The following is a 15279-nucleotide window of genomic DNA, read 5'->3' as shown; positions in this document are numbered from 1 at the left end:
TTCAGGGGTTCAAACCAGTGAATAAAAGTCAATTTTATTTTCATAGAGAACTTATTATTCCACTATTATTTTCAGAATCATTGTAATAAAAAACCTACCTGGAAAGAGTAATACAAAAGAGAACCTGAAGGTCTCAGAAGATTGTGCAAAATTTATAACAACTGGCATTAAAAACAAACAAACCACCGAAGGCTCTGATATTTGGCCTCTGATCTCTTAGGACAGTGCTTTTCAAAGTCTGGTGTGTGTCAAAATCACCTGGAGAATTAATGGAGCCTACAGAAGCCCAGGGAAGGCCTGGGTCTCTGCATCTTTACCACGTTCTCCAGCAAGGGTTTCCAAACTGGGCTGATCAGAATTGCCTGGGAAACTCTGAAAAACAACAGCAACAAATCCCCAAGCTTCATCCCTGGACATTTTGGTTCAGTAGGTTTGAGGTTGGGAAACAGAAATCTTAAAACATTTTATTTTAAAATCGTTAAACAAACTTCCCAGATGGTTCTCATTAGTCAGATTTGGGAACCACTGACTTAGAACACTTATTTAGGTAAGTGTCTCTCAAAGAGCTCTAAGCCTGAGCTCACTAAGAATATTCATAACTTTGGGCAGGTTATAAATCACCATCCTGTGAGAATTTAACAAATTAAACTGTCTAGAAGTGATTTGATACTAAAAACTCCACCCAACTTAGCACTTAAATTATCTAATGATTTTCTGTCTATCTACTCTCCATCCCCAGGCTATACATAATATTTATTCTATACATAATATTTATTTTCTATGGCTGTTAAGTGCTATTTATTTTATAATATTTATTTTCTATGGCTGTTAAGTGCTAGACACCCAAAGTGCTCCTAAGCAAGTTGCCCCATAGGATTTTGTTCTGTTAACCTGACCCTCTTCTTCCATTCAGACGCCCAGAGCTGTGAGGAATAGACTTGTTCAGGGTACCACGGCCAACTGATGTCACTTGCAGCATTACGTGGCAAGACATCAACCTGCAAACCCTGTCCCCATCCCACTGGGAGAGAGACACTAGAAAACCTTAAAGTGAGAATTAATTTTGGGGGGAAAGAATCGCTCTAACCAAAGACAGATCATTTAAAAGGTTAACTATTTTTAAAACCAAGACAAAAGAAAGCTAATATGACTTGAGAAGCTTAAAGAAATAGTGACGTGACTTTTGGTTTACCTCCAGTAGCCCTAAACCCATAGATATCCAGCCCCACTTCTCCTGTATCTCAGAATCAGGTGTTTAAATTCAAAGCCCAAGACAGAAAGAATCTGAAAGCAATGATCAACAAGGAATTTGGGAAATGACCTTTGATCTCATTTTCCTCGCAGTCTGAAGTCCTATCAGATTGAGATATCAATATACATTAAATGGAAAAATATGCTCAAAAGTAGGTGAGAATTATGATCCGTAAAACACAGATGCTGACTTCTAATCCTTCCCACAAAATCCCAGATCACAAATTGAGAGATGAGATGATCTCTTTTGGACAGAAGGCACTGACTGGGCCCCGTGAGCCAGCAGCAAGTGACAGGCAACTTGCAGCAGAGGCAGCAGAAATGCCCATGGGTCCCACGTGTCTTTTCTTAGTGATGATGGCCCTCCTTACTGGACCGTCAGCAGCAGACAGTTCAAATGTACTTAGTAAAACTGCTGGGTGGGCAACCAAAGGGAAGAGAAGGATCTCCTAGAACTGGGAGGGAAAACAAGCCAAACGCTACTAGCAGCAGGCCCAGCTGGAAGAGGGCTTGGTCTGCAGGTTGATGTAGTTCCCTTGGGTGGACAAAGACATATCTTCTCTGGAATTGCTCATCATCTTCTCAATGAGGACTCTAAAAAACAAATAAAAAACAAGCCTGAGAAGCTGGATGGAGAAACGGCAGATATTATCTGTCTTGTCACCAGATGGCACTCAGTAAAGCCACAAGGTTTAAATGCCCCTTTGTCCCCAGTTATCTCAGGAGAGAAGACAGCATCCCTGACCTTCAGGAGCTGGCATTCCAGTGGCTCAGTCTGTTCTTGTTTGCTCAGAAACAAGGAAAGAAGGGCCAAGGGGCTGCAGTGGAAGATGGGTAAATCTGTGTGCCTATCCCTAGAACAGTATGAGCTACTCACCTCATGGCCTCATTAATATTTTTGTTCTCCTTGACTGATGTTTCTGTCCAACCTGTGAAACCATTCTCTTTACTGAACCGGTCAACCTGGTCTCGGCTCACTGCCCAAGGGGACAGATCACACTGGCAAAGAAAATAAATAAAAGGCAACACCATAAACTTCCTGGGAATAGAAACATTGCTCAGATACGTGTGGATTTAAAACAGTTCCACCCATGGCTAGAACAGCAGCATCTGAAATCTACAGCCAACATTCTTCCCAAAGAAAGTCTCAACATCTCTTGAAAGGAGGTAGAGAAGGGCAAGTGGACACCCACAATCAGAGTGCATTTTAGACACGCTTACTCTCTGACCACGGATTGAGGCCGCGGGCCATTTTCCAAGATCGACCACATACCTTGTTGGCTAAGAGCAGGCAGGGCACCGGCTCTCCATTAGGCAGTGTGAGCTTGCTGTCCAGGTCCTGTTTCCATCTTTGGCTGTTGCTGAAGGTAGTGGCGTTGGTAACATCAAACATAATAACACAGGCAGAGGCATCCCGATAGTAAAGTCGGGTCATAGAGGTGAAGCGCTCCTGCCCTGGGAAGTAAGGAGACGGTTCTTGAGAAGGTGATCCTGAGAGCCAGCCTTGGAACCCTCCCTGACACCCTGCCCTTTCCATCTTCATTGTGGGAAAGAGGGCAGTATGCGTAGTGGGTGAGTCCAGATTCTGCGCCCAGATCACCCAATTCCAAACCCCTGCTCTGTCATTTACTATCTATGTGACTTCAGACAAGTCAAGCTTTCGGTGCTTCAGACTGAGCATCTGTAAAGTGAGGAAGCAAGCAGTCGCTTTTTATCATAGGATAGTTGTAAGGATTAATAATGAGTCAGTGAATCTAAAATGCTCAGAAAAGTGCTTGGCACGTAATAAATAAGGATTAGCTATTATTATTATTGTCTTCTCTTTTCTTGTTTCTCACCAAGGTCAGCTGAAAACCTAGAAAGAGCACCCCCTCCCCCTGCTGTGGGAGCATCTACCTACAGTCTGGACAGTTCACTACTTTGCCAGACCCTCACTGACACAGAGACTGCTCTACATTTATTCAGGGCAAAACATCTACAGAAAACATCTACAAAAGCTCTACATCTATTCAGCTTATATGTCCTCAGAGCAGTTCAATCATTCCAGCTTTAGGAAAAAACTTCTGGTCTCCCTGTCCCACTTTTTCTCTGAGAGCTTGTTGGTTAAACCAAAATGTCTTCCTTGTTCTTGTCCAGTCTTATCCATCCTACCTGCAATATCCCACAGCTGGAGGCGCACCATCTCTGAGTCAGACCACTGGAGAACCTTCAGAGCAAAATCCACTGAAAATTTATGTATAATATACTTGAATTAAATTTACCTTAAAAAATCCACAAAGTCATATCAAATATGCAATTACAACCCTAGAGACACACAACTCCAATCCCATTCATTCATTCATTCTTTATTTGTTTGGTTACTTTTAAGCCCTCAATGGACTGAGATGAGCCCACACTCATGTATTAAGTGTGGGACAGGTAATTCACATGCATCTCTGAAGGCATCTCCAGCTTTTACTCTCTCATCAAACCAATGTATTTGATCCTACTTGTCTCTAAGGCTGGGGATAGGAGGATGGGAGTAATTATAAAAACAACTCCTAATCTCAGGTTAAACAGTTTCTGGGAGATTTAGGGGGTTTTCTCAGGGAAGGGATGATGGGGTAGAAGAGGGAAATGAGGTAAGTGGGTTGGCTTTTGCATCTTCCACATTTCAGTGTTGGTTTCTAGTCCAACTGTATTATGAGAAAAACACACCCTCAGGGAATTCTACATTCTCCATAAGGCCGTAGGAATTATCTTGGGCAGGAATGGGATAAAGTGAAAAGGTCCCAGAGGATTCACCAGGAAGAAGATACTCCATGGATGATGCTTAAGAGCAGTGCTGGAATCTACTGCCACATCTGTAGATGCTGAGTCCATGACTTAAGGCTGCGGGGGAGAGCTTTTGATAAGGACAGCAACAGGATAATTTCTGAGATTTGGAAATACATTTCTCCACGTCTATGACAGAAATAAAAGCTAGGAAAAATTAAGAATAAACACTGAACAAAAAATTAGCCAGTCAATTATATTCTCTACTAAAGGAAAACTACAACAATTGCTAAAAATTAGTGGGATACTTTTAAACCAAATCCATGAAATAGGGACCCTCATATTATTGAGCAGTGTGGGGCAGAATGGTCAGGAAACAACCTTTGAAACTTTTGTTTGTTTGTAACTTTAAACCCTTAATTTTGATGAATGTTCTTTTTTTTTTTTGCGGTACGCGGACCTCTCACTGTTGTGGCCTCTCCCACTGCGGAGCACAGGCTCCAGACGCGCAGGCTCAGCGGCCATGGCTCACGGGCCCAGCCGCCCATGGCTCACGGGCCCAGCCGCTCCGCGGCGTGTGGGATCTTCCCGGACCGGGGCACGAACCCGTGTCCCCTGCATCGGCAGGCGGACTCTCAACCACTGCGCCACCAGGGAAGCCCTTGATGAATATTCTTAAGGAGGGTGTTTTAACTGCAAATGTAAATGCATGTTAATTTAAAAAAATTCCAGAATGAACACTAACACACAATTTCAAAACTTACATTACTGCAATTTTTTTTCCTTAAAAAATGTTCTTTTAATGGAGATAAATAAATGTTTGTTACTTTCCCTCTTCACCAGCTCTTCCCATCTAAACTTCTAATTAGAAGGCATTTTTCTACTTCTGAAAAGACAGTTGAGTCCAAAGGCCAAACTGGAAAGAAAGGAATTAACTCTTGGTCTTCCCTGCCTCCTTCATCTCCCCAGTTTGAGAGAAAAAGGGGTGTGTGTGTGGGGGGGGAAGATAGGTCAGAAAAGTGGTATATTTTACACTAGGAAGAATTCCTAGTCTTTATTTAAGCAATCGATGGACAAAAAACACACAGCTCTTCAGCCCTGATAAGCATCTGATTGTGTGGCCAAGGGGCCCTCCCATGCAGGTATTTCCGTAACAAAGCTAGGCTCCATGAGGCCAGGTTAAACACCCTTCTGTTCCTTCAACAGCTGTCTGTAACTCCCGTGACAGGCAGGACAACAGCCCCAACTGGTACCTAACCAGGCGCTCCAGAGGGTCTCAGCTTCTTCTGCTGATCGCAGAGATGTGCCTGTGACCGCTAGGAAGGCTGCAGGAGGAGACTTGAGTTCCCTAGCGACACGCAGCAATCGCTCATTTTCTCATCCACCCGCCCTCATTTCCCATCGTCACAGTTTTGCTCTCTTTCCAGACAATCAGCTCAGGCTGGGAAAACTTAATTGGGGGAAACCCAAGAGAGGCATGAAAATCAAACACCAGCATGCCTCCCTTCAGGATCCCAGACACCTATTTCCAGGCCCGGGGAAGGACCCAAAGGCACCAAATCCTCCGTTCCCCACCCCACTTGAGTCCGCGGCTCAAGTCCCGTGATCCCGGCTTCTCGTCTACCCCGCCCCCGCAGCGACGTCTCACCTCCCACCGTGGACTTGTAGTGTTTGCTGAAGCTGTCCTGGGAATATCGCTGCACCAAGGACGTCTTGCCCACTGCGGCGTCCCCCACCACCAGCACTTTGAACAGGTGATCGCGGCTGCCCATGGCTAGCGGGATGGACGTTATACGGCGGCGGGAAGTGGGGGGAGTAACTTATTTTAAACCCTTTGGCTCGCGACCCCGCTCAAATTGAAGTTTGGCATTCCCGCCGAACCGCCCGTTGGGGCTTCTCTGACGAGAAAGCAAAAAAGGAAACTTCGCACTCAACCTATACGCGCTTCCTCCCCGGGCGGCCGCAGCCTGGGTGGGGCGCAGGGCGCAAGCTGCTAGCCCCCTGCTGTTCTCACCTTCTCCCCCTCCCCGCCCGGCTACCGAGAAACTGGATGAGGCACCACGGTGTCTCACCCACCGGGACTTCCCCGGAGCTGCTCCGGCGGGCATATGAACCCGGGCCAGCTCATTTCACGGTCAGGGAGAAGATGGGGGCCCTCCCCGCACTGCAAAAACCAAATTCTGGGGAAAAAGACGTTCACAACTAGACTCCCCGGACCCCATACCGCACCAGGCGGCGCAGTCCCTCTCGCCTTCCTCCGCGTGCGTCACGTGCAGCGTTGCTTGGGGCACTACATTTCCCATCTTACCTCGCGGTGAAGAGAAGTAGGCGAGTGAGGAGACTCGCCTGCCTGGCCTCCTGGGAAGTGTAGTTAATGCACTATTTTTCTTTTTTAAAAAACTACGCAAAGTTTCAAATCGTTTCAACCGTTTGGAATCTTATTTTAAAATAGTTCTGGAATAGAGAAGATCCTTCAGAAGCGATTTGTTCGACATCATTTCACCTGCCTAAATCCGTCCCCAGATAGATTTCTCACTATCTTTAAAAGTTTTATGGAGCTAAGATTAAAAATTATTCCATAGATGCCATACATTATTCCACTAATAAAAGCTCAAGCCTCATCCCTCATGCTCCAAATCTATTTCCTATTCTTTCAGTTGGATGGACATATCCAGGATCTTGTGAACATGATGAAGCCTAGCTCTTATATTTTCCCCCAAAGACCCAATATCAGTCAAATTCAAGGACAGATTAAAAGGCTGACTCTTAGGAAAACCCATGTCGTTAAATGTTAGTTATTAATATTTAATAACTAGCTACTGCAGTAAAGATAGAAAACAACAGACGGTTCCTCATCCTCACTTCCACAATCTCTAGTCATCACATCATTTGGGCTGGAAGCTAATTGGAGTACACTGGCAGCCCTCCTCCAGTTGTTGCTGTTGCTCATGAATAACGATTAAATTACAGTTTTGCAAATACTTTTAATTTTTTAGCCTGTAACTTTTCTGACCTGCCTGCCCTTTAGGTAGCAGTTAAGGGGACGTGAGCTTCACAGCGAAGAAAATAAGTTCCATTTTCTATACTTTTCCCAGGAATAGAAGTAAAAGCAGCAGGGCAATGGGAAAACAGCCCTGGTTAGATCTCTTGATAGGCTACCTCTTACGTTCTGTGAGGAGGGAACATCAGCACGGTTCACAATGAATGTATTTAGCCCAAAATATTTGTTACCCAGGTAAGGAAGTTCAGGCTAGGCTACTCATCTTTTCCGAATGTCTCAGTTCCCTTTCCAATGGTCTTTTCTCAATTCCCATTGGCTTTAACATAGTTGAACACTCCTTGAAATTTGTTTCTCACGTGGCTTCTGTGACACTTTTTCTTGTTTATCCTCCTACTTCTGTGATGATCGCCTTTTTCTTTCATGGTTTCCTTCCATCCCATCACTCCCTAAGAATTTCCTAAGGCTTAAGTCTTGGTCCTTGAGCTGATCATTCTTTAAACTTTTTACTTTAGTGAATTGCCTTGGCTTCAAATTTCTCTTTGTCTAAATTTTATTTATATCTTTATCTCCAATCAGTTCTGTTCAACTGCTATAAGGGTGCCTCCATTTGGCTGTCCTGCCAGAGCCTCCCTCTCACTGCATCACCACAAAAACAGCTATTTCTGTCACTGGCCTCATCATTTCTTCCTTTCACTCAGGCTTCAGACCTGAACATTTTTATTTTATTGTGGTAGGAACACTTAACATGAGATCTACCTCTTAAGTTTTAAAGTATTCAATACAATACAAAAAATACAAAATTTTAAGTGTGCAAGAGAGGTACAGTGTTGTACAGCAGATCTCTAGAATTTATTCATCTTGCTTACCTGAACGTTAAGCCCATTGATTAGTAACTCCCCATTTCCCCCTCCCCCCAGCTCTTAGCAACCACTATTTCTTCCACTCTTTGACTCTATAAATTTGACTATTTTAGATACCTCGTATGAGTGGAATCATGCAGTAGTTGTCTTTCTGTGACTTGGGTATTACACTTAGCATAATGTTTTTAAGGTTCATCTATGTTGTCGCTTATTGCAGAATTTCCTTCTTTGTAATGGCTGAATAATATTCTATTGTATGCATATACTACTTTTTAAACTCATCATTTGATAGACATTTAGGTTACTTCCTTATCCTGGCTATTGTAAACAGTGCTGCAATGAACATGGAAGTGCCAACATCTCTTTGAGATCCTGATTTCAATTCTCTTGGATAAATTCCCAGAAATACGATTGTTGGATCATATGATAGTTCTATTTTTAGTTTTTTGAGGAAACTTCATACTGTTTTCCATAGTGGCTGCAACATTTTGCATTCCAACCAACAGTGTACAAGGGTTCCAATTTCTCCACATCCTCGCCAACACTTGTTGTCTTTTTTTTTTTTTTAATAATAGCCATCCTGATAGGTGGGAAGTGATATCTCATTGTGGTTTTGATTTGTATTTCCCTGATGATTAGTGACATTCAATGTTTTTTCATGTATTTTTTGGCCATTTGTATGTCTTCTTTGGAGAAAAATCTATTCAACTCCTTAGCCAATTTTAAAACTATGTTATTAGGTTTTTGTTTTTGCTTGTAGACCTTGAGCATTTAAAAAAAATTTTATTGGAGTATAGTTGATTTACAGTGTTGTGTTAGTTTCAGGTGCACAGCAAAGTGAATCAGTTATACATATACACATATCTACTCTTCTTTAGATTCTTTTCCCATATAGGTCATTACAGAGTATTGAGTAGAGTTCCCTGTGCTATACAGTAGGTCCTTATTAGTTATCTATTTTATACATAGTAGTGTGCAGTAGTGAGCATTATTAATATTTCCTCTTACACACATTCCTCTACAGCCCCTCCCTTTTAAAAAGTCAGTCACCACATCCTACTGATCCTTCCTTCAAAGACATTTCTCCCACCCATCCTTTATGCTTTGTATCCAGTGCCACTTTCATGTTCAGGCTTTCATTATTCGCACCTGGATCATCTTCAGAAACCTGTTTATTGATCTCCCTGATTTTAGTGTTTTAAAATCTTCAGTGCATCCTGTACAACCAGCTAGGATGATTTTCCTAAAACATCATTGTTCCTTCATTGTCTACCAATTATCCAAAAATTGTCCAACCTTCCTGAATTGGTGTCCAAAGCCCCACCCTACCTAACAACTCTATCTCACCTGATCTCAAACGGGAATCTTCCCCCTCCAAAAGGTGATGTTCCTTCTGCTCTTTAAAAGCCCAATTTCATTTTTTACTTTGTATCTTCGCTCAGGGTGCTTCACCTATCAGAATACCCTTCAGGCTTCTTTTCACACACCTAAATCTTACCATACTTCGGGTTCTCAAACTTTAGTGTGCATAAGAATTACTTGGGGATGCTTGTTAAATATGAACATTCTGACTCTGCAGGGCTGTGGTAGGACCCAGGGGAATCTGCCTTTTTGTCAAGTACTGAGGTGATACCCAGACCAGATTCCACTTTGAGAAATGCTGCTTTAAAGCCTGACTTATGCATCAACCGATTTAGGAATATTTCCCTTATTATTGCAGCCCTTATTCATCACCTGGAGCATTTACAATCGGTTTGATCTGTGTTCCTTTAACTGTGTGACCAATTTAAAATTATTTAACTTATATGCAAATAGTACATTGCAAAGTAAACAAGCATTTCAAATACAAAATTTTGGCTTTGGCCCCGGTTGTCTGTAAGAGGAGCTACTTTAAGTTTGCCAAATCAGAAGTGTGAAGAGTGAGGATTTAAGAGGGAAGATTAGCAAGTTCCTGGTATCCCCCCAAGTCACAGAGTTTCTATTAAAGGAGTGACAATTCCTTTGGTGGGGGTAGGGGTATTGTATTTCTTCGATAGTAAGCTTCAGTCTCCCAGATAGACAGTCATAAATAAGAGAGAGGGAAAGCACATTCAGAGTGCCAACAACAGATTTACATGTACATGTTTGGAACACAGCTTTTTGGAAGCTGGGGAAGTGGTCAGCCTTGCTCTGTTACTATCACACTTCCCGTTGGTGCCTGCCTCTCTCCTTTTTACTTCCCACCTTTTTTTTTTTTAATTTCAAACCCATAGAAATGTTAAAAGAAGAATATAATGTATATCAGTATGTCCTAAAGCTGGATTTTCAATTACTGACATTTTGCCTCATCTGCTTTGTCTCTTTGTGTATACATATCAAACCTTTTGAAAGAAAGTAGCACACACTTCATCCCTAAATACTTTAGTACATAGGCCCTAATAATTAAATTCTCCTATAAAACCAAAATACTGTATAAGGAAGAACAAATCTGACTGCATATTAGATCTGTTTCTTTTACTTTAACCTTTGTATTCTGTTACTTTTGCTGTAAGTTAAGAATGTTGCCTATCACCTGAAATATACAGGATAGTGCATTCTCAAGGCTCAGACCTTTATTTATTTATTTTTAAAATAAATTTATTTATTTATTTTTGGCTGCATTGGGTCTTCGTTGCTGTGTGCAGGTTTTCTCTAGTTGTGGTGCGTGGGCTTCTCATTGCAGTGGCTTCTCTTGTCGCACAGCACGGGCTCTAGGCACATGGGCTTTAGTAGTTGCGGCACGTGGGCTCAATAGTTGTGGCTCGCGGGCTCTAGAGCACACACAGGCTCTGTAGTTGTGGCGCACGGGCTTAGTTGCTCTGTGACATGTGGGATCTTCCCGGACCACAGCTTGAACCCATGTCCCCTGCATTGGCAGGCAGATTCTTAACCACTTCTGCCACCAGGGAAGTCCAGGCTCTGACCTTTAAAAGTAAGTATAACACTTTTCCGTTCATATAGAGATAAAAAGTTGCAGAACAGAGAATAACATTTGTCCTGTTGGAGGTTTATAGAAACATGGTGATCTGACCTATGTGGACAGCTACAAGCACAAAGGATTATATCACCAACACCAAGACATTTCAACAACCAACCACACCACTTTCTCTGTTAGTATAAAAGAAGCCTGAATTCTAACTAGGGTAAGGTGGTTCTTTGGAACACTAGTCCATCATCTTCTTGGTCATCTGGCTTTCCAAATATAGTCGCTATTCCGTGCCCCAAGAACTCAGCTCTCCACTTATTGGCCTGTTGTGCAGCAAGCAGTAGGAGCTCGGACTCGGTAACAATACCATTACCCTTATCACACCTAAAAAAATTAACTTTAGCTCAATAATATCATAAAAAATTTACATTTATCTATATCCCTTGAAATATTTTTTTCTCACTTCCCTTCCTCTGATCCAGGATCCAATAAAAGCTCATGCATTGCATTTGGTCGTTTTGTTTCTTCAGGCTTTTTTTAATGTAGAACTATGCTGTGTCCAATACAGGAGCCAGTAGCCATACGTGGTTATTTATATTCAAATTAATGGAAATTAAATAAATTTAAAATCGGCTCATCAGTCACACTGGCCACGTTTCAAGTGCTCAGTTGCCACATGTAATAGTGGCCACTATATTGAACAGCTCAGATGTGGACTGTTTTCCTTATCACTGACGGTTCTATTGGAGAGCTTTAATCTACAGTAATCCCTTGCCATTTTTTTTGCTTTTCATAACACTGACTTTCTTTTTAAAGAGTTGTATTGTAGAGAGTCTGGGTTGTCAATCCATATTCTGGGTTGTCTGATTGTTTTCTCAAGATTAGATTCTGGAAAAACGTTTTTGGCAAGAGCCCTACCTAAAGGAGGTGGTGTATAGCTTATTACATCACTAATTTCAGGTTGGTGATGACTACCATATGATTTCAATAAATATTTATTAAAGAAGTGACCCAGCACTAGGAAATCGCCTAAGAACTTGGGAGCTTGACTTCAAATAGAAGAGAAAGAGTTTAGGGAATTCCCTGGTGATCCAGTGGTTAGGACTTGGCACTCTCACTGCTGTGGCCTGTGTTCAGTCCCTGGTTGGGGAACTAAGAGATCCTGCAAGCTGCACTGCGTGGCAAAAAAAAAAAAAAAAAAAAAAAAGAGAAAGTTTATATAATCTCCATAGCCTCCACCCCTGTGCTAGGAAGAAGGTGGAAAAATGCTTTGTAACGTGAAATGGAGACTGAAATGACACAGCAAGTGGCCCAGGAGCACGGATGGGAGGGATGGACCCAGAGAAGGGTCAGGCCATGGGGCTGCAGCTGTCCCTAAGCCCCAAACTCCAGATTCACTTAAGTAATCATAACTTTGTGGTGATTGCTTTGGGCACAGGAAGCGGAAGCACAGGAATGCCTGTGACCCAGCTAAGCATTCAGTCAGAAGTTTCCGCAGCAAGGTGCCCTAGGAAACCCTCTAGAGAGAGGCTGGTGGGCTCAAAGGGCAACGTGTCAATCACTCCTCTGCGGGCTTGTACCCAAGAGTCTGCAGCTAGCTTTGAGCCTGGGAGTATCCAGGGAAAACATTATACCCTAGTTCTTACTGCTTGTGTTGCCACATTTGCCTTCTTCCATGGATACCCTCCCATCCACCCCAAATAAAACCAGGGAAAGAAGATAGGAAAAGGGGTAGAGGAGAATTTTTGGTTTAAAGAGCTGAGTGTGTGGCCCCAACTGTCAACGTGTCACTGAGAAAGTCGCATCTATATAATGAAGGCATTCCCTTCTAACACAGATGATTCTAATTTTCTATGACCTTTCAACTCTGAAAGAGGGGAGCAAGCCAGAGACTATTGTACCCATAGGCCACCCTTAGTTACCCACTGACAACCCCCCACCCCTCCACCAAGAACTTGGAAATACTGTGTTAAACTCTAAAATCAACATGTAATGAGAGGTTCCTAGGCAGCAGACTAGATTGATTGGAGTATGAACATATCTAAAGAAGAAATGTGTTGATCTGAAGGGAAGTTGGTCAGTCTTAGAAGTAAAGAAAGGAGACATTGAGAGGAGAAGGGTGGCTACACATCTCTGGCTTCTGTCTGGCAGACACCTTAGTCTTAAGGGAATATCTGGCTGTCTGTCTGGTGTCCCTATTGTGGAGAGTCTGCAGCTGACTAACAAGGCCTGACACCATTATATTTTCAAGTTATAAAACAAACTTACTCTCTGAGTACCTTCTGATCACCTTTTTCCTGGGTAGCTTCCTTCCAGGGAGGGGATGTGCTGGTCAGGCTTACATGTGTGTCAGGCCCACTGACCATCTGGTCTTACGCACAGGCCTCTGTGAGTTTGTGGGCCTAAGTCAGCCTCCCTGAGATGACTTCTGGATGGGAATGAGTTTTCGGGTCACTGAAGATGAAGCCGGGTCAGGGTCACAGTGCACTTACCCAGCGGAGACCTATGAACCTGGCTGGTCTGCCACACTGCACAACTTTGTCCAACTTCAACTGCACCCACGGCACTAATGAGCAGAATCCAGGGTGGGTCCGGGTCTATTAACTTCTCAATCCACTAGTTCCTTCATATCATCCCAAACTCTATATTCTGAGTATTGCTCTTCTCGTCTTAATCAACATTGTATAATAATAATAAAAGCTTCTGTTTATTGAAACTTCTGTGTGCTCAACAGCCCCACAGAGAAGGCACTGCTGTCCCATTCTACAGAAGGGACAACTGGGGGTCAACAGAGCTGAGAAAGCTGGGATTCAAACCTATGTCTACCTTTAAAGCTTGTGCTTGTTATTATATTTAAAATTAAGCTGTGTGAGGAAAGTAGGGTGACTTCTCAGAAGAGTATAGCATCCTCAGCATGTTTTCTAACAGTTGCCTCATTCCAAAAGTGGACATGATGACTCTTACTTATTGAGCTCAAAAAATAAGAATCTGCCTTGATTGGAGAAGGCAGCTGGCAGCTGTGCCTCACTGGAGGAGTAGGAGAATTCTAGTGATGCCCTGGGGTATCCCAGAGGATTCTGGCCACCATCTTTGACCCTGACACAGGAAAAAGATAACCTGGATGCTAAGCAAAGCAAAAGATAGAGAATGTAGAAGCCTAGGTGGGCACGTGATGTGCTGTTCTGTCCTCCATAGCATGGGAGTCCCAAGGGAGAAGATCAGTGGCTGTGTTCCAGGCTTGGGATTGGGTCCCCTGAGAATACCTCAGGCAATGGTGACATCTCTCCCCTGCACCTTCCTGAACCTGTATCGAAGGCTGGTTTGATTTTTGGCCTGGTAATCTTAGTTAATATTTCATATTTGACTTAGTTACTTTTCCCACAGATTTCTAACTCCTAAAAACCAGATACATACTTGATTTCTGAGTAATTTGTGAGGTAGTCAACAACTTGGTAATGTACTTGAAAGTCACACACGTGATAGTCTGTGCAGAGTCAAGGATGGATAAACGTGGGTGTCCCTGGCAGGTCACAATTTGGAGCTCCCTTAAAGCAAGGTTTTCTATCTACTTGCTCAACATTTCTTTGATAGCAGCTAAGAGAAAATAATTTCTGTAATGTTCAAAATAAGAAATTTGTTCTAGTATGTTCAAAATAAGGAACGTATACTATCCTCTGAATATGACATAATATTTACTTATTTGGGATTATTTTCATTTAACTTTTTAAAAGAAAACACCAATAAATAACTAGACAATATTAGTCCACCCAACCTAACTAAACATGAATATAGCCGTAAAGTCTTTCAAATTATGTTTAGGATTTTTTTTCTCTCTGGCCAACTGGTTCTCACATTCCTGCATTTTGTTTCTGTTTTTTTGATTTTTTTGGCCATGCCGCGCAGCTTGCAGGATCTCAGTTCCCCACCCAGGGACTGAACCCGGGCCACAGCAGTGAAAGCCGGGAATCCTAACCAGTAGGGCACCAGGGAACTCCCTGCAATTGGTTTCCTTACTAGCTTTTAAAAAAAATTATTATTATTATTTTTTTTGTTTGCGGTACGCGGGCCTCTCACTATTGTGGCCTCTCCCGTGGCGGAGCACAGGCTCCGGACGCGCAGGCTCAGCGGCCATGGCTCACGGGCCCAGCCGCTCTGCGGCATGTGGGTTCTTCCCGGAACGCAGCACGAATCCGCGTCCCCTGCATCGGCAGGCGGACTCTCAACCACTGCGCCACCAGGGAAGCCCTTAAAATTTTTTTTAATCAAGCCATATATTTTCTTGGGAGTCATATTAAAATATTTTATCTTTAGATAATGTAATAACATATACTGCACTAAACAGCACTATACTGTGATTGCTCAGTTACTGAATTTTAGCCGGAGACAGCGGGATTTCAGGAGACTGTCAGCTGACTGATCTCAGGGTTGGTGGTGTTGCCTGTAATTATGTTGCAAAAATATCATCAGGG

General features: G+C 42.9%; 1 protein-coding gene across 2 annotated transcripts; it reads right to left on the bottom strand.

Annotated features, from left to right (window-relative positions):
- Window positions 1-1407: 1407 nt before the first annotated feature.
- Window positions 1408-5900, bottom strand: RAB29 (RAB29, member RAS oncogene family). 2 transcript variants are annotated; one of them, XM_065886499.1, is made up of 5 exons: window positions 5654-5900; window positions 3403-3474; window positions 2525-2706; window positions 2129-2250; window positions 1408-1845 (listed from the first exon to the last, which is right to left on the bottom strand). In XM_065886499.1, the coding sequence occupies exons 1-5, from the start codon at window positions 5775-5777 to the stop codon at window positions 1734-1736; spliced, it is 612 nt and encodes a 203-aa protein (XP_065742571.1). In that variant the 5' UTR covers window positions 5778-5900; the 3' UTR covers window positions 1408-1733. The 2 variants fall into 2 exon arrangements, with proteins under 2 accessions (XP_065742571.1, XP_065742582.1); XM_065886510.1 differs by lacking the exon at window positions 3403-3474 and having other exon boundaries at window positions 1734-1845; window positions 5654-5777.
- Between the last annotated feature and the right edge of the window lie 9379 nt (window positions 5901-15279).

This window comes from Phocoena phocoena, chromosome 1 (genome assembly GCF_963924675.1).
Source record: "Phocoena phocoena chromosome 1, mPhoPho1.1, whole genome shotgun sequence".
NCBI classification, from domain to species: domain Eukaryota; kingdom Metazoa; phylum Chordata; class Mammalia; order Artiodactyla; family Phocoenidae; genus Phocoena; species Phocoena phocoena.
The sequence above is the reverse complement of the archived record's forward strand: the minus strand, read 5'-3'. Positions and strand labels throughout refer to the sequence as shown.